Source organism: Sceloporus occidentalis, unplaced genomic scaffold, assembly GCF_023333645.1.
Source record: "Sceloporus occidentalis isolate IW3139 unplaced genomic scaffold, rSceOcc1.0.p SCAF_104, whole genome shotgun sequence".
Lineage (NCBI taxonomy): Eukaryota > Metazoa > Chordata > Lepidosauria > Squamata > Phrynosomatidae > Sceloporus > Sceloporus occidentalis.
In genome coordinates, this window is record NW_028317084.1 from 798,140 (window position 1) to 820,453 (window position 22,314).

Sequence of the window (22,314 nt, forward strand, 5' to 3'; positions counted from 1 at the left end):
GGTTGGAAAGCACTGCACTACAATAAGTACAGTGGACCCTTCTTGTCTGTAGAGGTTTGGTTCTGTCCTCCCATCACAGATGAGAAAAAAATGTGGGCATTCAAGTCCCATATTATTCAATGAGCAGTGACATGTGTATTTGCAAGCACATGCCACCATTTAATAATATGGGGTGTGGCAAGCCACAGATGCTTCAATCCACAGATAGCTAGGATGCCAATATGGTAGGCCCACTGTGCTTTGCAAATTTTGATGCAGTTGTGACTTCAGTGGAGTGCAGTGGTGTCATAACAAACAGCCTGTTCTGTTCAGTCTATTGTTCATAGGCGTATCAGGTAATGCAGGTCACCTGTATGGTCCATATGCAGTTTCACATATGCTTCTAATAAGGATAAATGAAACTGTAATAGCAACCTCAAAGATGCCGTATTGTGAATGGTTTTTAATTATAATTACTTTTTATAATCATCTTATTACTCAGAAATTGTAAAGGGATAAAGAATTAGGATATATTTGAGTATTTCCCATTCTCCACCCACTACCATAAAAGAGTTCTTAATATGTATATTAGACTTGCACTAAGTGACTTCTGACGGTTTGTGAACCCTTCTTCTGCAGGGCACAGGGGCAGCGAGTTTTGATGAATTTGGGAATTCAAAGTATCAAAACCGCCGGACTATGAGCAGTTCCGATCGTGCAATGATGAACGCATTTAAAGAAATAGCTAGCATGGCTGACAGAATCAACCTCCCCCGAAATATAGTTGTAAGTTCATGCCTCTTTCTCTTAAATTGTTCTGGCGTTTACTTAGTTAGCATAATATAATGAGCACATGAATTTTTGATATTATTGCTAATTAAATGGCCTGGAGTTAATTAAATTTTGTCTGCTTGCTTTGAAGGATCGAACAAATAATTTATTCAAGCAAGTGTATGAGCAGAAGAGCCTGAAGGGAAGAAGTAACGATGCTATTGCCTCTGCTTGTCTCTACATTGCCTGCAGACAAGAGGGTGTTCCTAGAACATTTAAAGGTAAGCTTGTAGTATGGTGTGTGCTTCAAGTACTCTCCACAGCCATATGCTTAACTGGTGCAAACAACCACCTTGTTCTTCAGTAGCCAAGAACAACGAAGCAACAATCCTAACTTTAGGAATGGGCTACATGTTTTCTATTTGATTTACTCTTTTTCAAACGTGGATTATTTTGCCATGTAAAATGTAGGACTTAAAATGATTAATAAAACCTGGTCAGATGGAAGACATTTGGATGATTAATACAGTAGTTGTATTTTAAAAATTGCTGTGTAGTGTAGATGAAGAGTTTGGAGGTGGTCGTGTCCAATCAAGTATGTAACAAAACTTTTAATTCTACAACAAGGAAGCATTTAAAAGATGATACATGACAAAGAGTACGATGACCATATACTGGCATCAGCCTTGCTAATATATAGCCCTTTCTGGAATATTTTTGAACATTTGGTTTTGAGGGCAGCTTGGAATACCATCTGTTCCTGCCACTAAAGTGTGGTCAGGGATTCAGGGAATTGTAGCTCAAAAGATTTGGGGAGCACCAGGATGTGGAATACTGTTGTGTAGGTGCATGCTTAAGGGAGTTGTGTGCCAATGCTCTTCAAGATGTTGGGGAACCACAATCCAGTGTTAAATTTACTATTACTGTCACATGGAAGAGGAATAAAAGTGGCTTGTTCTTTAGGTCTTACTGATTTCTACATTCCCAACTTGTTTTAATTCATTGTCTCTGAGACCAACATCTGAGCCAGTACCTTTGGGCCTAATACTACTTAAAATGGATTTTCTCAGTATCTTTGCCTAGACTTTTCTTCTTCTAAAGTGGATAGCTGCTGATTGGGTTACATTGATTGAATTATGCATTTACGTTATGAAAATATAAGGTGTTGACCATGGCATATTAATAAATTATGTTAGAGACTGGAGCATGTTGGCCTTAATTCATGGTGATCTCATTTTATTTTTCATGTTTTTAATTATTATATTTATTTAGAAATATGTGCTGTCTCAAGAATTTCCAAAAAGGAAATAGGCCGGTGTTTTAAGCTCATCTTGAAAGCCTTGGAAACGAGTGTGGATTTGATCACGACTGGAGATTTCATGTCCAGATTTTGTTCAAACCTGGGTCTTCCTAAGCAAGTCCAGATGGCTGCAACACATATTGCACGCAAAGCAGTGGAATTAGACCTGGTTCCCGGCAGGAGTCCCATCTCAGTTGCAGCCGCAGCTATTTATATGGCTTCACAGGCCTCAGCAGAGAAGAGGACTCAGAAAGGTAAGATTTCTTATGAATCTTGTTTTCTTTATGCCAGGAGTTGTCATTCTTTTGGAAAAAGAAGGTGGCCCTCTCATAATGGAATTAGGTGGGGGTGGAGCTTTCTTTGGTCAGTTACCTCTTGCCATTGGGTGGCTTTGTTACTTCACCTTCTGAGTTAAGTACTTTAGCTTTCTAAATTGTTTTCTAGAGTAGAGAACCTTTGTGCTGTAGAAATTAGCTCTTCTGCTCAGACTTCACTCACTTAACTGCCTCCTCCCCACACCAACATATTTGCATGGTCAGAGTCAGTGATGGGATAAATAAAGAAATGCTTTTAATTGTGTATGGCCAGAGAGGACAAGGGACAATGTCCAATCTGTTTAGCTAGTCAGATGAATGGGATGTAAGCAAGAAACCACTCTTTCTACCATTTTGGGTCCAAGACATGGAATCCTTGGTTTGTGACCATCATCCCATTTGTATGGCTGCCATGAGCCATCCCACTGAGATTGTGCCATTTCCCTAGGTGTTGGGGTTCTCTTGTATCTTTTAGTGATATAATCCTATGAGATGCTCTGGACACTTCTGCACCTCAGTTCTTGTAGTTGGTGCTGAATTTCAGTAGCTGCAATGGAAAAGGCTATGGTATCCCACATTGGCTTTAAAGAAACAGACACTTGGAGGTCAGGGTTAGAGCAATTTGCATCAAACTGGTTCAGCAGAACCTCTTTGGATAAATTCAGGGCCAGTGAAAGCAATGGGGGAGTGTCCGTAGTGCACCCTTTAAGCAACATTTGGGAACCTGTGGCCTTCCCAGCTGTTAAACCATCGTTCTCAACATCCCTGATCACTGGACATGCTTGCTGGGACTAATGGAGGCTAAAGTGGAATAGTATGTGGAACACCACTCCTAGTTTAAAGCAAACCATACCTGCATTTTGAATTGGATCCTGAACTAACTGGAAGTAAATATCAGTGTCTGAGGACAAGTGGTATGGGCAATTTTCAAGGTGTTTGCCTTAAGAAAATTTCCATTTATCTACTGTGGCATCACCTTGCTCTCTGGTTTACTTTGAAATTTCTGGAAAACAGTCTGTTTCTTAAAGCAGTTTCAACACTCTGTAGCAGAGCATCAATAGAGTACACTGGTGCCTCGGGTTACGAAATTAATTCGTTCCGCCATTCCTTTCGTAACCCGAAAATTTCGTAACCCGAAAAATAATCCGTTAGCACTGGAAAGCCTATAGCTGCACTTTGCAGCATTTGAATTTTGCGCCGAAATGAATTTCGTAACCCGAAAAATATTTCGTAACCCGAAACAGTTTTTGCCAATCCAACTTTTTCGTATCCCGGAAATTTCGTAACCCGATCATTTCGTATCCCGAGGCACCAGTGTACTGGGAAGTTATGTATTCAGATGTATAACTGTATTTACTAGTTTAAGAACAGCACCTCCTGAAAACAAATGTTAACTTAACTGCCTTTGGTTTTGTTTCAGAAATTGGAGACATTGCTGGTGTTGCTGATGTTACAATTAGACAGTCATATAGGCTGATTTATCCAAGGGCTCCAGATCTCTTCCCATCAGACTTTAAATTTGACACGCCAGTGGACAAACTGCCACAGCTGTGAAATTGCTAAACCAACTTCTAGATTTAAAAAATGAAGCTTTTTTTTACTTACAGAATTGATGTATAAAAGCAGTACAGCTGAGCCTTCAAGTTACGGAACTGATTAAAGGATGTGGAAAATAAGAAACTGAGAAATCAAAGCACACATTCCACTTGTGGACGAGATACTTTTGTGGCATTTTGTATGTATATATTAGTGAAAGTAACTATTTAACAACCTTTGCAACAGGCTTCATTTCCTATTGTATGTACTTAATTTCTTTTGTAGAGACCTAGTGAAATGTGTTTTGGAAAATGTGTCCAATTCTATTTCCTGAATAAACAGTTTTCCAAAAACATTTTCTGTCCTGCAAGTTTCACTTTATGTGACTTTGGTCTAAATAAACAAAACCTTGGAAAATAAAACATTTCTTCAGTTTTCTGTTGAACTGTATCTTTTTCAAGGATTTTTATGGTTCCTTGTCAACTGGTATTTTGTTTAAAACAGTATATAATGATGTAAGTTCTGAATGAGAGAAAACATACTGTTTCCTTGACATCTTTTGAAAAATCAAGGATATATGTTTTGATCTTTATATTTAAATAGCTTAATTTTCATTCATTCATTAATGGGGATGCATTACTTACCTCTGATTTTTTCTGTTGTTGCTTAGTTTTGTGTTGTGGCTGCTCTCAGACTGCAGGAGGTTTTTTTTTTTGGTGGGTAGGGAGATCGGGTCTGTTCAACCAAACATGTTGTTGTTGTTGTTTTGTGCCATCAGGTTGTTTATGCCAACCCTAAGGTAAACCTATCCTGGGGTTATCTTGGCAAGATTTGTTCAGAGGAGGTTTGCCATTGCCTTCCCCTGAGGTTGAGAGTATGTGACTTCTCCAAGGTCACTGAGAGAGTTTTATGGCCATGTGGGGAAGCAAACCCTAGTCTCCAGAGTTATAGTCCAAAACTCAAACCACCATGTCACACTGTATTTCTCAACTAAGCATGAGTATGCGGTTATCAATAAGGGAAGGATGTAGCCTGGAGTAATGTGTGGGATTTAATTATGTGAAAGCACCATAGTTAGATGGTTACACAGTGAATCCTGGCTGAACCACTCCAGTCCCCATTTACTGAGAAGCAGCTGCTGCAATAAATGGGAATCTGTTCTGTTCTCACTTGGAAGCAGCTGACCCCTTCTGTTGTGGTCAATTTAGTCATGGATGCTGCACAGTCTTGGGGCATCTAAAAGTCTCCATTCAACATCAACTGACAAGGAAGGGAAGAAATTGGATTCACTAGGTAGGAAGTACTATCCATCTGTTCTCTGCAAGATTTCATACTACAGTACTTGGCCTGCATGGGAGCATATCATCAGCTAGTAGGAAAAGTAAAGCCCCACCCTCAACAAATTGGAGGATGAAGACCACTTGATAGCCTAATTCCTCCAGTCTGAGGCTCACCAGCTGGCTGGCCAGCAAATAATGGCTTCTCATCAAATTGCAGACTGCAGTGGCAAAGTGATGATTGGCATTTGGCCCTCTGAAGGCATGTGTGGCTATGCTCTTCAGGGCTCTCAGAGCAGGCATGATTAAAACTTGTTTGATGGCAGCAGCCTTTGCGACACCAAATTGGAGCACACACAGAAGATGTCATTCACTGGTAAGAAATAACAGTTTTAATCTGCTGGTCCACACTAAAAGTCCAGGCCTATCTGGGATAGATATAGCACAACCTTGAAGAAATCCTACTGCCTGTCATGGTCTCGGTGCCATCATAGCTTTTTGCTACCTTCCTCTGTTGGACAGAAGTCGGCATCAACATCAAAGCTCAAGTATGGACCCTTCAAGAACATCAAGGTGAGATTAAGTGCAGCCTTTGACTCCCTGTCAGACAACAGTTCTGCTGCCATTTCACAACCAATGTGAATGCTACCTTAAACAGCACAACTGTCCTATCACTGTATCACCAATGCATACATCTCCATTTCACAATCAGCTCATGAAATTCCAGCCTACTCATATCAGAATCCGGGATCCTGAATATTGTTGTTCTAAAAGTAGTCTCCTACAAGGATCATAAGATCTACATCTCCCTCCACCACATCACTCTAGAAAGTCATTTCCCCCCAGAGGCATTCCCTGAAAATAGTAGGCAGGTGTGTCAATCTGTTGAAGAGCTGTGATAACAAATCCTATAGCATTTCGGGCAATTTAGATAATGACAATGAAAATGCAAAACTTGTTGGAGTAGACTTGATAGCATAGATTTCTGTGGAACAATTCAAGGCAAGTGGAAATAAATACTAAATGTGGAATGCTGTCAATGGTCAACTAGCTCATCTCAAAGGAATGCTTAATGTAACAAATCTTGTCACTTGCCTCTCACCTTCATGATGGCTCTAAGTTTTGGGAATTATTGTAAATTACTGTAAATTGTGGGAAAATAGGCAAGGAAGGTTAGATTAGAAGGCTTAAGTTAGCCTGTTATTAAGCACTCTGAAGAGGTGCAAAATAGTCCTGGTAAACAGAAGTCTACAATGTAGGAAATAAGTACTACTGGTTGAATTTCATTTAACTGGAATTCCTAAATCTAAAATTGTTCACAGGGATGGCTGAAATGATGACACACTTGCTTTCTGATGGTTCAGTGTACACAAACTTTGTTCTATGCACAAAATTATTAAAAAGTATAAAATTACCTTCAGGTTATGTGTATATGAAACATAAATGAATTTCATGTTTAGACTAGCTATGTATATGTAAACATTTGAAAATCCAAAAACCCCTCAAAATCAAGAAAGCTTCTGTTCCTAAGCATTTTGGGTAAGGGTAACTCAACCTGTAGTAAAGATTGTAACAAGCCTTTGATGGATGTGGATTATAAATAGGTCCTCTTTGTCCCTAGGAACCATATACCTAATTTTGTTGATTGCTTAACTTAGGCCAGTGCTATTTTTGCTTCCTTGCTGCTCCAGCAGCATTCTTAAGCCATAATAGTATGAGGGAGTGGATGCTATAGAGGAGTTTATTTACATCTTGAATCTGCTCAGCATGAAAGCTGACACTGTACCATTTAAAAACAAAGCAAAATCTAGTAACATAATAAATCAGTTCTATTCTTCTGGAAACTCATGAAATGACTGGTTTACAGCCTTATCTGGATTCTTAAGAGCCAGATTCAGTATTGCTTGCTACAGCGCTACCAAAAATGGCATCTTCCTTGGAGCAGTTTTCTTCCACAGTGATGTATTCCCAAGCACTGCCTGTTAAGACCATCATGAGGAACACAGGAAGAAGGCATAAGAAGGAAAAACTTACCTGAATAGCCAGCTCTTGGATATTATGTATCCCTTTGGCAAATATGACTTATTCCACTGTGACATCACAACAGTCGTGTATTCTTTTAAGCCAACTTCTGTAGTATTTCCTGTTAAATCACAGGCGACAGCTCTTCCAACAAGGTTTTCCACTGCCACTTCACTTACACCCTGTTTTATTATTTAACTATTACTTGCCTGGCATGTTTCTAAGAAGCTGTATTTTGAATGGAAAAGGGGCTGCAGTACTGGCCCTCAAGACACCTTCCACCGGCTCTGAATAGCAACGTGTCCTCCGATGAAGCCCTCCATACATACCAGCTACTCTGTCAAACATTCAGGAAAATGGGAAATAATGTTTATTCCGGAGATTAATGTTGTATTCTCAAGATTAACGTACAGCGAACTTTTGGGTCTGGTTCTAGCCCCCCCTGGGGGGGGGGCAAAATCCATGGATACTCAAATCCCATTAAATACAATGGTGTAGTAAAATAGCACCCCTTATATAAAATGGCAAATTGAATGTTTGCATTTTGGAATTTATACATTTCAAAAATCCATGGATTAAAAAATTCACAGATACAGAAGGCTGACTGTATATCATTAACCTTTATGGGTCAGGGACGACTTGAGGGTAGTTAATGACATTACTTTTTTATTATTGTATTATTTCTTCAAGAAATTTATATCCCCTCTTTCTCCTAAAATGGAATTCAAGGCAGCTTACAATAATTTAAAAGGATAAAACTAAAACATTAATTAGAAAAGATATATACATACACACACACACACACACACACACACACATACACGCACACACATTTTTTTCATTTATTGTGGGAGCCTTTCTTTTTTTGAAGAACCTGGTTCAGCTGCACCATTTACAGTTTTGCAACGTATGATCCATGATAAACCTGGCAATCAAAAATTTCTGTGGTGTTCCCCCTTCCCTTGATGCTGAAAGCACATGTTTATTTTGCTTAATGGTTACTCCAACCCTGCCTGAAGTACACAAGGAGAACACTTGTGCAATCTTTTGCTTTTCACACTGGACAGAAGAGCAGCATTAGAGACCTTGGCAAGAGAAAATGATTGGCAAATAATCATTAGGTAAGGAAAGGAGAGCTACTTTAAGATCACAGGATACAGTTAAGGTCATTTCTGGGCATTGCAATACTTGTTCCTATTTCAGGAACTTGCTCTGATGTGCCTCCATTGATACATCTCATTTAGAATTTAAGAACCATGCAAGCAAACAGGATATGTCTCTCACAACATGCACACTTCCAGGGCACACTGTCAGTTGACTGAGGTAGACCATCTCAACTCAGTTTCACATTGGGTTCCAATTTTACCTCTGAATATTGCCCAAGAGTTTGAGGCAAAACACACACACACTCACCACTGAAGGTGTGTACCTGTGCAGTTCTGTGTACTTTGTCAATGGACTGTGCTACTTGAGTTACTTGAACAACCAGTTTTTGACAAAGATTTAACAAATACTAAAGTCTTCCCCACCCTGAAAAAAGGGAATACAAATCAAGTTCTAAATACATCATTTTTATCTAAAGAAAGATCAAACAACACAAGGATATAGAACTCAAATCAGTAAATCATGTTTTCATATACAAATTTCACTGTTTAAACTTTAATTTGATAGTTAACTGCAAGACAGTTTTGTAGTATTACATTGTTAAAGGCACATTTCATTTTAATGCATAGTGTACCATTCTAAAATGTCCTAGTTTTCTTTACAAAGTGCTTCAGCAGCCACATACAGGTATAGCAAAATATATTTACAATCTAGAGTTTAAAATCTGAGTTTGCCTAAATATTTCAAAACTAGATAAAATTAGTGCTTTCTTTCAGCTTAACTGTGTGAACATACCCTGCCTCTAATGTTTTTACTTAAGATTTACTTAAGATTACAAACATTTCTGTACAAGATGTAATTACAAAGTAGTTATTTCGGGAGGACTTTCATCACTGTGAAGCACCTGTTTGGGACCCGGCTGTCTCTAGCGCTAATTGGGAAGGAAAGGGGGCAAGCCGACTGTATCTCAGGTACATAGTGTTTTCTTCAATTAGGAAAATGCTACTTGTAGTGGAAAAGAAATAGCCAACTAGCATCCTGAGAACAAGCTAAATGGTACTATTTCTAAATAATAGGTTAAGATATATCCATGATTTTTTTAAAAAAACAATAGAGGAGTGTCTATCTTAGTCATTGTCCCTTGCGAACAAACTTGTAATGTACATTATTCTAGTGATTTCATTACACCTTGTATTTTTGCAGGCCCCTGAAAGTATCAAAGCTCTCTGTCACCTTCAAATCAAATGCTAGTTTATTTGGGGGGGTGGGATGGATCTCAGGCTATAAAAGCATCACATTGGAATCTCATTGTTTCCATTCAAAGTCAACATGGTTACATGATTGCTATGTATCTTTTATTCCAGAAAGAGCAGTACGTCTGAGTGACTCAAACCTCACACAAGTTCTTTCTTCTGTCCTAGCCAGGGATGAGGCTGACGGCAAAAGCCAATTTCAATATGCTATGGAAAGTGGAATGTTATTTTCCACGGACAAACTTAAAATACTTTAGCGGAATATTTGAAAATAATTACATAAATCTGTAAAGAGTACACACAGTATCTGGTCAAAAACATTTTAACTTCTGAGGTACAGCATTGTGTTAAGAGGCTTAAAATATACAAGTTTTATCAAAAATATTTATACATTCTCTTAAAACTTATTGCTTTCACCCTTATTTTCAGTTAATTGCCAATGAAAATTATGGAGTTCAGTGGCTTGAAAGATGTATATAAGTACATTTTCCCTATTAAATCTGGATTCAACAATACATTCACATAGCCACTGGACAAAAACTAAAGGAAGTGGTACACAGTTTGCCTATCCGTTGAAACAAAAATATACTAGAAATTCCAAATATACATGTATAACACATGTATACAGAAAGGTTCCCCATTCTTTAAAAATGATATGGTAAAACTAAATTAGCAAACGTAAGATGACTGACATAGCTAGACAGAATATTTTGGAAAATCAGCATTCTCTATGGAGTTAATGTGGAACAGTCATGAATTCAAGAGTACATTAACAATGATTGTGTTTTGGTGGGAAATGCACACACTGAAAGTATTTCTGGTTAAGACTGCGGAGACATTCTTACTTATTTACATTCTTCCTATCTGCTGGTTGTTTCTGAATGGTGTTTAAAATAGTTAAAAGGCAAAAATTGTTTGGCATGTGACTTTGGTAAACTGTTCAGGACTTGGCCCATTCCCCCCTCCTGTTTAAAAAAATGGAAGCACTTATACTGTTTTCACATAGGTAAGGCTTTTTAACATTTCCCCCAATAAATACCACAGAAAGCTTACAAAACAAGGCATCATTTGTAAATCCTCATTATTTTTAAAAACTCAAGTCAATAGTGTGTTTAACAGTCCTTCGGTCTATAAATTTTTGGATTTTGTAACCATTTTTTATTTGTAAAGGACCAACAGCTTTTGCCTTCTTCCGTTAAAATCTGGGTAGATGGTTTTCCGTCTAGCTTAGTTTCTGGTTGCTGTTCCACTTCTTAAGGCATGGTTCCCCCCACCCCACCATGTTTTCTGCTGTAAAAGTGTAAAGATATAGCACAAGTGTGTCCATACAAGAATGGCACACAGCCTGTAACCACCAATTCAGCTTAAAGAGCTGCAAAAAATTTCCAGTGCTCAAGATATTTTTTAAAAAAGATATACAAAAACAAAGAGGCCAGACCTCATGTGTATTAAAAACAGTACTTAAAAAAAACTTCATATGATTTGAAAATCAGAAGCTACAGGCAGCACAGAGGCCAGTCCAGTGACTGGTACTGTTCTCAAGGGAGGGAGGTGGGAGAACGCTGTTTTGATGAACCAGTCTGCTTGGATTTCACAGTGTCTAAAGGATTAACACCAGTCAGCAATGTAGTCAAAGTCTCTGAACATTTCCTGCTGGTCTTCAGAAAGTATCCTAGGCTCTCGGGGTGGAGTGAGAATAGGCGCTTCTGAGGTAAATTCATCATCAAAATTGCTAACATCTTCTCTTCCTCTTATGATGGGGACAAATGGAGGCTTCACTTTCTTGGCAAGCAATGCATTCCAGTCAATCAACTGTAAAGAGAGAGGACATGTTAAGTTTCCTGCTCCAGGCTGTTGCCAGACTACAACCACACTTTAGTTGGCACTCACCCGGAAAAAGTGATGCTTTTTGACATCTTCAGCATCCTTCTCACCAGCACCAAGGCGTCGTTCTGGATTTCTCCTCAGAAGCTGAAAAAAGAAATTAGTCAAACTGAGATTCGGGTTACTACTATGAACTCTGATTATCAATTTTTTTTCCTAACCTAGTCAAGACAAATTAAAATGTACCTTTAGGATATGCGTGTTGTCTTTCCAGCTAATTAGGTAAAGGGCTCAGTATTAACTATATATATTGCCCTTTACTACAAGACAGTTTATAGAAGCTTAAATCATAACTACAAAATCCAAACAAAGTCAAAAACAGTAATAAAAATTAAACTCACTCAAAGAAAAAATACTTCTAAAAAAGGCACAGTGCTCTCAATCTCATTTACAAGATGCTGCAAGCAGTCCTACCAATGCTCTACAGCACTGTAGTACCTACTTTCTGAACTACCCCCTTGCAGGGTGTCAACATAAAAAGGACAGCCAATCCAAATGACTGATAAAATGACAAAGGAGGGGAAAGTTTTGTATTCCGTCACATAACATTCAGCCTCTCTACCTTCAGCCCACTTAAATCCTCTCTGCTGCTGTTTTGCTATATAACTGTTAACGTCAAAGATGACTCTCAGGCATCCCCCCTTGGCTTTTTTTGATTTTTGCATGCCCCTGGAATACAAGAGGGCATGCAAAATACAACAGTAGTATCACTAATGAATAATGGCCATACTAGTGAATAAAAGCCAGACACCAATTGTATCTGGCAGGGAGGCTATGGTGTTACACTTGATGGGATATAACTCACTATTTTTAACATTAAATGGATTTTAAGAAATGCAGTTTAAAAAAATGCTTTAAGAAAAATAAATGCTTGCTACAAACACACACACAAACACACACACGGTTATACATTAGATTAAAAAACTAAGCAATGGGAGAACTTGCACATTTCAGTCACATCTTACCCTTCTCATGATTGAGATGGCTTCTGTAGAAAGGAATCGAGGATATCTTACTTCATCATTTACAATACTGTCAAAAACCTCTTCTTCATCATCTCCTGGAAAAGGAGACTGGGGAAAAAATCATTATATGAATGATTTCCTGAAATTAACATTTTAATCAATGTTTGTTCACGAACCAGAACCCAGAAGAAAGTGAAAGACTAACTTAACAGTCCTGCATTCACCAGTTCCCTTCCAAGTTTAGATTCAAATGCTTTCCTATGCCCTTCATAGATGGATAAAGAAGATAGCTTTGTGTTTTGTGAAGCTTACCTCACCAACCAGCATTTCATAGATAAGCACACCAAGACCCCACCAGTCTACAGCTCTTGTATAAGATGTTTCTGTCAACACTTCTGGAGCAAGAAATTCTGGAGTGCCACAGAATGTACTTGTTCTGTCACCAAATCCCATTCCTGCAACAATTATTTACCATTTTTGTAAATAAAATACTTGTAACTCCACCTATATCATATCATAAAATCAGTTCTGTCAATAATATAAAAACAACAAGAAATAATTTGCCCAGACACAAAGAATATTAATCAGTTTAAAGATTTAAAACAAGAAAATTATAATTAGTTAAAACAACTTAAAATATTTTAAACCAGAGCACATGTGCATATTTGAAGAAAACCCATTAAGAACCAAAGTTGTTAATATAAAGCCATGTTTTGTGTTGGCACTAGAATGATACTAGTGTTGGCACCAACTGGGCCTCTAAGGGACAGATATCCCATAACTGCATTGCCAAAGTAGAGAAAGCCTTTCCCCATGTTCCCCTGCACTATGTTGCTCCCACTGGTGGCACAGAGAAGATGGCCTCTCCAACAGGCCTCAGACAGGGATATATATAGAGAGATGGTCTTTAATAATCAAATATTACAAGCTATTTAAAGCTTTGACTGTTATTATCAGGACCTTGAATTCTAACCAAAACTGTATTGGTAGACAACATAAATCCTTTAAGACTTGTGTTACATTGTCTCCGCATCTCAGGAGGCAACTGTAGGAGGCTAGAAGACCTTGGAGGGCTGCATCTCCCTCAGTACATCTACGTTGCACACACAAACAATATCAAATTTTTGTGTGTCCCCAAACTAATTCTCTGCGAGATGTGCCATGTTTCAGCCCCATGGGGCCTAGAGAGGTGTTTTTGTTTAAAAGCTTTCCAGATTTTCTAAAAGATTTCCCTCCCTAAGAACATGCAACTGAGGTATACATATGAAAGAAAGAAAACATAACTCTAGCAACTTCGTGCCATTTAAACATGCTAGACTGTCAGTGGCAAGGCTGAATCCAGAAGAGTATGATGCACAATATATACCAAATTTTTACCAAAGTGCAAAGAAAAGCAGATACTCACAAATTACAGATAAGAAAGTATTCATAGTACATAAAAGATATCAGAGTCAGTGAGAGGAACAACCCATATGAGGATATTGTTCCCTTCACTGCTAGGAAATGATTTTAAAAGTCGTAAGCTACAAGCAAACTAAGCTGTATAGCTTTGGTTTTCTGTATGAGCAGCAAAACACAACAGGAACTTAAAACCATATGTACTACAGACATACATAGTATATACACCAGGGGTAGGCAACCCTTTTGAGCCGGGGGCCAGGTTACTGTCCCTCAGACAACTGGGGGGCCAAAGCCAAAAAATACATAATTAAATAATTTTTTAAAATTAAATAAATAAATAAACCGGGACAAATGTAGGACAAAATTTTCAAATGGAGGGAACTTTTAAAATAAAAAATGGAGGACACGCGAAAAAATTTGCTGATTTTTAAAAAAATGTTAAGATAAATGCATGTTTCTGAGGCTTCTATAGACAATTGCCCCACCATGCCTCTTGCGTAAGATGCCAAAGGCCCCGGCAGCAATCGGCAGCAGGACCGGGCTGGGGCCGGTCCCAAGGCCTTGCCGGGCCGCATTTGGCCAGCGGGCCTCAGGTTGCCTACCCCTGATATACACCATCATGCAATATCGTGTGTGAAGAATAAATGCAAGTAACATTTCTCTTTCTATATTTGGAAATGTGGGCCCCATGGCCTAAATCCAGTTGCTAGTGTGAACTAAAGCAGATCAATGAGAATTTGAAGTCCACACTTACAAAAGTTACACTGATTCAATGGGTTCATTCTAGGTGAGACTACTCGCTGGATTTAGGACACTACATCCCTAATAATTTTTAAAAGGCCTTTAAAAAAAAACCCAAATATTTCTTAATTTTTCCACACAATAAGGTATTCATTTTTTTACTATGAAATAAAAGATACTCATTGTTTGACACAATTAATAGTTAAATGCTATGGCCAAACAAAGATCTAAGGGGCAGCTGCATCTTCTGCATGCCAGACAGGTGTGAGAATGGTTTACATTGATAATCACTAAATTATTATTTGCTTTTAAATATTAGAGTCTCATTGTGGGAATATGCCTCATTGTTATCCTACCCCCTCACCCTAAAAAAAGGAAAGGAAAGGAAAAGAAAGAAAATGCTGACTACGACATCTAAACATTCCTTTTATTACTCATGGGTTAAAAATTAACCAGAGGGTACAGGCCTATAGTATCTTCTTCCATCTTTGCAATATTCAATGTAAACTGGGAGAAAGGTGGGATATAAATGAAATCAAATCCTAACCACCAACAACTCATAAACAAAGCAAAAAGCTGAAATGGAAAAAGGCTGTTATGACCAATAGCTTCAACAGCCTCTTAAAAGTTAACAAGTGGGGGTAGGGGGGAAAGGAGAGAACAACTACAGTACTTATCTGAGAGAGTAACTGCTAAGTGTGGACTGGCATAAAAGAGTAATTACTATTACACAATACAGGCAACAACATTAGAAAAAGCTTACCCTCCTTGCAGAGACCAAAATCAGCTATTTTCACAAAGCCTTCTGTATCCAGCAACAAGTTGTCTAGCTTTAAGTCTCTACAAAAAGAAATGTAAAACCATCTGTTATGATCATCATTTTGGAACACTGGGGAAATGCTACTTGCAAAAGTGTACTAGCTCTTAAAGTTTTCTTTTCCAGATATAAGATATCTGAGAGCAACACTGTGTTTGGGCAAGCATTTGATGGCAAGGTTTTCATCCAGCAAAGAAAAGTACAAAAGAAAATCAAACACAGACAGCAGAATGTGAAGAAAAGCAGAAATCTGTATTGTCTGAATATTTACCTATAAACTATCTTGTGCTCATGTAAATACTGCAGTCCAAGAACCACGCATGCAGCATAAAATCTGTTCAGAGAGAAAAATGTGTTAGTTCTCATCAATCTCAGTTTGTTAAACTGTTGCAAAGAATAACTTTTAAAGAGAAATTGATTTCAGAGAAAACTTCTTAATGCCAGACAACTGTCTCTTCTAATTGGTTTATTTTGTATAGCTCTCCCTTCCCATTCCTTTATTTTAAAACTTTGCATTAAAAAACATAATAATTCAGTGGCAGGACATAACCTTCATATGCAGATAGAACCATGTTCAGAATCAGGTACCCTGGGAGAGGAAAGACCGTTTTTTTAATATCAGACCTTAGAGAACCAGTACCAGTAAAAGCTGAGAACACTGAACTAAATGAGTAAAGAACTCACTTGCTAGAAAGGCACATTCTGTGTTCCTCTAAGCTATAAAGCTCTCTGTCATGAAGATCTACTTGCCTGCAGAAAAGCTGCTTGTACTAATAAAACTGTAATAGCTTAATTGATTACTGCATATACTTGTGTATAAGTCCACCTCTTGTGTAAGTTCAGGGCAGGTTTTGGGGTGAAAATTATGGATTTTTTATATGACCCATGGATAGATTCGGGATAAAACTTGTAGCATGTAACAAAGGATGTAAAAGATGAAGCAAAGAAAAAACAATGACAAAGAATAAAATTCTGACAGGCTTAACTGTTTGCGCTCACACTAAATGCTGGATGGATGAGGAGGGAACTAAAGTAAATGGTGGCTTTGCAATGTGTGGGTGAGGCAACCAGGAATGAATGGGTTTAAGAAAATGTGCACATGTCAAAAAGGAAGCATAGGCAAGAGTTATGGTACAATATTAACTCTTATCAAGAAAAAGAACCATCTCCTTTTTGTTGAGCCAACTGATCATACCCCTTTTTTTTGGTCCAGGTGGGAACCAATGATGCTGCAAGGCACAGCCTTCAGAATATCAGAAAGGATTATGAGGCTTTGGGTAGGAAGCTGAAAGAGATGAATGCACAGGTTGTCATTTCATCCCTTCTCTTGGTCCAGGAAAGGAAAATAGCAGATGTGAACACCTGCCTCCGCAAATGATACCGCCGAGAACAATTTGGCTTCTTGGATCATGGGCTGCGATTCCATGAAGGGTGACTTCTGGCAAGGGATGGACTGCACCTCACACCAGCTGGCAGAAACGTTTTTGCCAATGGTCTCAAAAATTTGATCAGGAGGGCTTTAAATTGAGTTATCTGGGGGAGGGCGACAGCACTTTGGAAGGCAGGAGTTTATCAAGGGTTGGAAATAATAGTCAAACTGTTATGGGGGAACAAGGCAAACAGTGCAGGGAACCAACATTGGGAAGGAAAAAACTATACACTGGCAGCTAGTGGGGGGGACAGAGCATGAGAAATAAACAAGATGAACTTGAACTCCCAGCACAACAAAGCAAATACGATATAATAGGCATCACTGAAACTTGGTGGGATGAGTCTCATGATTGGAATGTAGGACTAGAGGGTTATAACCTTTTAAAGAAAAACAGGCCAAAAAGGAAAGGAGGACAAATAGCATTATATGTCAGGGATGTTTACATCAGTGAAGAGATCCAGGACTTAAATTCTGGAAATCAGGTGGAGGGCATGTGGATAAAAATTAAAGGGGAAAGAAACAACAGGGATGTTATTATGTGAGTCTACTACAGACCGCCAAGTCAGACTGAGGAACTGAATGTTGCCTTTCTAGAACAGATGACCACATGTTCAGAAATGAGAGATGTAGTAGTGATGGGTGACTTCAACTATCCTGATATTTGCTAGAAGTCAAGCTCAGCCAAAACCTCAAGGTCTAGCAAATTCCTCACTTTCCTCGAAAACAATTTCATTATCCAAAAGGTAGAAGAGACAACAAGGAGATCAGCTATTTTAGATCTGATCCTAACCAACAGGGATGACCTGGTTAATGGAGTGCAACTGGTGGGATCCTTAGTTGGCAGTGATTGTGTTCTCCTGGAGTTTGTTATATAGTGGAAAGGAGAAGCCAGGCATAGGATCTTATCAAACGGAGGCACGTACGTGGGTAAAATGTTGCATTAGCACAAAAGATGGATCTCTGTCATGCTTCTAAAACATCATTGAGGCTTCCTGCTTTCTTTCCGTTGTCAAAGAGTTCATGGAGAAGCGGAAAGCCTGAATGACGTTTTACAAGTGCGACGGACCTTTGCGCTTCTCCATGTGATAAGGGCCATAGTCAGACATACATTCTGACTTCAATAAACTAAGGGAAATACTGGGGGGGGGGGGGGGGGGAATCCCGTGGTCAGGAATACTAAAAGAGAAGGGAGCTCAGGATGGATGAGTTTCTCAAAAGGGAGATATTGAACGCACAATCTCAAACTGTTCCAATGAGGAGGAAAAATTGGAGGTGTCTCAAGAAACTGGGCTGGATGACTAAATTGAACTTTAAAAGGGAGATGTATAAGAAATGGAAATATGAGGAAATTACCAAAGAGGAATCCAAAGAAATAGCTAGCACACATAGGGGTAAAGTCAGGAAAACTAAAGTGCAAAATGAGCACAGGCTTGCTAGAGAGGTTAAGAACAACAAAAAAGGTTGTTCTGGGTACTGTATGTCCATAAGCAAAAGGAAGAAGAAGGAAATGGTAGGCCCACTGCGTGGAGAAGATCGAGAAATGCTAACGGAGGACAGACAAAAGGCAGAACTACTCAACACCTTCTTTACCTCAGTCTTCTCACAAAAGGAAAAGGGTGTTCAACCTGAGGAAAATGAAGCAGAGGACACAATAGGGGAAATGCAGCACAGAATAAGTAAAGAGGTACTACAGGAATACCTGGTTAATTTAAATGAATTTAGGTCTCCAGGACCAGATGAACTACATCCAAGAATCTTAAAAGAACTGGCAGATATAATCTCAGAGCCACTGACAATAATCTTTGAAAACTACTACTGGAGAACAGGAGAAGTCCCAGTAAACTGGAGGAGGGCAAACGTTGTTCCCATCTTCAAAAAGGGGAAAAAGAGGATCCCAACAACTATCGTCCAGTCAGTCTGACATCATTACCAGGAAAGATTCTAGAACAACTCATTAAACAGAAACTGTGAACATTTAGAAGGGAATGCCATAATCACTAAAAGTCAACATGGGTTTCTCAAAAAGAAGTCATGCCAGACTAATCTGATCTCTCTTTTTTTGATAAAATTACCAGCTTAGTAAATAAAGGGAATGCGGTAGACATAGAATATCTTGATTTCAGTAAGGCTTTTGACAAAGTCCCTCATGATATTCTTGCAAACAAGATAGTAAAATGTGGGCTAGACAATACAACTGTTAGGTGGATTAGTAACTGGTTGACCAACTGAACCCAAAAGGTCTTCAGCAATAGATCCTCTTCATCCTGGAGAGAAGTGACCAGTGGGGTGCCATAGGATTCTGTCCTGGGCCCAGTGCTAATGTATTCAACATCTTTATCAATGACTTGGATGAAAGAATAGGGGGCATGCTGATCAAATTTGCAGATGACACCAAATTAGGAGGAATAGCTAATACCCCAGAGGACAGGATGAAAATTCAAAATGACCTGAATAGATTAGAAAGCTGGGCCAAAGCTAACAAAATGAATTTCAACATGGAGGACAAATAAATAAAAAAATGAAATGCATAGATATAGGATGGAGGAGACCTGGCTTAACGAGATCACATGTGAAAGGGATCTAGGAATCCAAGTAGACTACAAGTTGAACATGAGTCAACAGTGCGATGCGACAGCTAACAAGACCAATGCGATTTTAGGCTGCATCAATAGAAATATAGTATAGATCAAGGGAAGTAATAGTACCACTCTATTCTGCTTTGGTTACGCCTCACCTGGAATACTGTGTCCAGTTCTGGGCACCACAATTCAAAAAGGATGTTGAGAAGCTGGAGTGTGTCCAAAGAAGGGCAACAAAAATGGTGAAGGGTCTGGAAACCATGTCCTACGAGGAAAGACTTAGGGAACTGGACATGTTTAGCCTGGAGAAGAGACAGTTAAGAGGTGATATGATAGCCCTATTTAAGTATTTGAAGAGATGTCATACTGAGGATGGAGCAAGCTTGTTTTCTGCTGCTGCAGAGAATTGGACATGGAGCAGTGGATGCAAACTGCATGAAAAGAGATTCCACCTAAACATTAGGAGGAACTTCCTGACAGTGACAGCTATTCAACAGTGGAACACACTCCCTTGGAGTGAGGTGGAGTCTCCTTTGGAGGTTTTTAAACAGAGGCTGGACGGCCATCTGTCAGGGATGCTTTGAGTTTGAGTTCTTGCATGGCAAGGAGTTGGACTGAATGGCCCTTGTGGTCTCTTCCTACTCTACGATTCTAGGATTCCTCTTAGTAGAGCAGCAAAAGGCAAGGGTTTAGTCCATCCTAGGAGAACCCCTTTACTCCAGTGCTCCTTTAAGGGAGAAGTGCCAAAGAGCCGACACCACCATCATTTTTACACCCAAGCATTCAAAAAGGCCAGAAGATGGTTGGTTCTCCTGGATGAACTAATTTTGCACCTTTCACCACTCTATTCAGAGAAAGGGATGGTTTCTTTTTTGATAAAAGGTAAGGTACACTACTGACCTATGGATAAGTTGACCCATTTTTGGGGTCAATTTCTGATTAAATTTCTAGATTTATACATGAATATATACAGTAAGTAGGTATGCGTGTTCTATCATGTGTCAACTTCAAGTCATATTATAGACAGAGCATTATCATTTCAGCAGATACCCAGACACAGGTGATATTTTAGTGGCCTATGTCCATTCCAAACTCTTCCTGGTTGTACAAATTTTTTATTAGTATAAGGCAAGTGTATACGGCTGTATGTCCCATGCAATGGACTTTGACACATTATAGGTGTCTGAGCAATGCTACAAGTTTACATATAATTTTGGGCAGGAGTCATGCTTACAAAGATGGATATTTCTTTTTCACCAACAGCCAATGTGTATTATATTCATCATTCCTACATTTATTACCATTACCTTTAAAAGCCAGGTTCTGAAATATGAGTTGGCTCCCAACCTATTTACATACATTGGCGTTCTTTCACAAAACAAACACACAGATCAGTTTATACCACAGCTTGTAAATACCTGTTTGATTCTTATCAGGGCTGAACACTTACACTGCTCTTGGTTCAGAAAAGACATCAGTGTGTATATGCATCATAAGATCTCCACCAGCAGCATATTCCATTACAAAACATACATGATCTTTGGTTTGGAAACAGGCAAAGAGGTTCACCAGAAAGGGATGCCTTACACTGTTCACAGTTTCAAAAATTCTCTTTTCACACATGAGGCTGAAAAAAAAAAAAAAGGAAAATTCTAATAGGAATTATATAATAGGCTTAACCATACAGTTTACTTAACTTTTGTAAAAAAAATTAAAAGTATATGTGTGAAGACAGCCACACTGCAGCATGGAAGCTTTCCAAAAATAGATTTCCTAGAGTTATTTTTCTCACCAATATACTTATAAGACACACCCTGTGAACAGAATTAAAAAAAAAAAAAAACTATGTTTCAAACCAAATTTATTCTTATTGACACACCACCAGAAAGAGGTGCCTCCCCAGCGCTGCTCTGCTCCGCAGGAGTGCCACAGCAACCAAATTGCACGGCGCTCCTGCGGAGCAAAAAAGGAGCACCCGGAAGCGGCTTCTCTTTGTGGCATCGCTGCGATGCCACAAAGCGTGAGGGACGTTGCAATGACATCGCAGCTGTGATGTCACCATTATGTGCCGCGTCTGGTGGGTGCGCCGCAGCTGTGGCGCCCTCGTCATGTGTAAGGGTTGCCAGGCGTGTGGGCGGTCTGCCCACCAGCCAACTCTCGCACATGACGAGGGCGCCTCAAAGGCCCATCTGTTCCAGGCCATAGAAAAGGAACAAAGAAATCTAACAGGCTTATATTGATCAAGGGTAGCCAATATTGGGCTTACAGGACGATTTTATTTTATTTTTTTAATAACTAGGACATCTGAGTTCCACCACTCCCTGAGCCATACCGAAAATGCAGGGAGGATACTGCACCCTATGAGCTATAAACTGAGATATACTGTATATACTCGACTATAAGTCGACCTCATGTATAAGTCAAGGGCAGGTTTTGGGGCCAAAATTATGGATTTTGATATGACCCATGGAGATAAATCAAGGGTAAACTTAGCAGCATATAACAAAGGATGTAAAGGATGAAGCAAAGGAAAACAATGCTAAAGAACTTAAATTTTTTTGACAAGCGTAACTGTGTTCACCCTAAAGGCTGGATAATGAGATAGTAGAGGGGGCTGATTTACAAGACAACCAAAGGAAAAAACAAATGGTTTTCAATCCAAAAATTTTAAATTTGGGGGCCTAATACCTGTGTGTGAACGAAGCAGCATGCACATGTGGGCCTCGCCCTAATTAAAAAAGGCAATTAATTGCTCTTAACTGTTGTTCAATGGGAAGACCTTTAAAGGGGGTGAATCTAAATCCAGTGGCTAGTTCCACCTTCTAAACAGCTAACAGACCACAGGTCAGAAAAGTCATATTTAGGAATACAATTCACAGAATCCCTCAATCAGCATGGCTGCTGGGAGTAACAGAATTAACTGTTGCTTTTTATAGACA

At 39.0% G+C, this 22,314-nt stretch overlaps 2 protein-coding genes across 4 annotated transcripts in view; one reads left to right on the forward strand and one right to left on the reverse strand.

The window, feature by feature from the left end:
• GTF2B (general transcription factor IIB) overlaps window positions 1-4,255 on the forward strand; it is a 31,082-nt gene extending 26,827 nt beyond the window's left edge. For both annotated transcript variants that reach the window (XM_089497542.1, XM_089497543.1), the window contains 4 exons: window positions 619-765; window positions 902-1,031; window positions 2,023-2,304; window positions 3,785-4,255. In XM_089497542.1, the coding sequence (XP_089353668.1) occupies window positions 619-765; window positions 902-1,031; window positions 2,023-2,304; window positions 3,785-3,918 (693 nt within the window). In that variant the 3' untranslated portion in view covers window positions 3,919-4,255. The remainder of the gene's footprint in view (window positions 1-618; window positions 766-901; window positions 1,032-2,022; window positions 2,305-3,784) is intronic.
• A 4,499-nt stretch (window positions 4,256-8,754) lies between these two features.
• LOC149283427 (serine/threonine-protein kinase N2) overlaps window positions 8,755-22,314 on the reverse strand; it is a 77,127-nt gene continuing 63,567 nt past the window's right edge. For both annotated transcript variants that reach the window (XM_089497585.1, XM_089497586.1), the window contains exons 16-22: window positions 20,826-21,002; window positions 15,636-15,698; window positions 15,311-15,387; window positions 12,718-12,860; window positions 12,406-12,513; window positions 11,447-11,527; window positions 8,755-11,368 (exon numbers count right to left, since the gene is read on the reverse strand). In XM_089497585.1, the coding sequence (XP_089353711.1) occupies window positions 11,165-11,368; window positions 11,447-11,527; window positions 12,406-12,513; window positions 12,718-12,860; window positions 15,311-15,387; window positions 15,636-15,698; window positions 20,826-21,002 (853 nt within the window). In that variant the 3' untranslated portion in view covers window positions 8,755-11,164. The remainder of the gene's footprint in view (window positions 11,369-11,446; window positions 11,528-12,405; window positions 12,514-12,717; window positions 12,861-15,310; window positions 15,388-15,635; window positions 15,699-20,825; window positions 21,003-22,314) is intronic.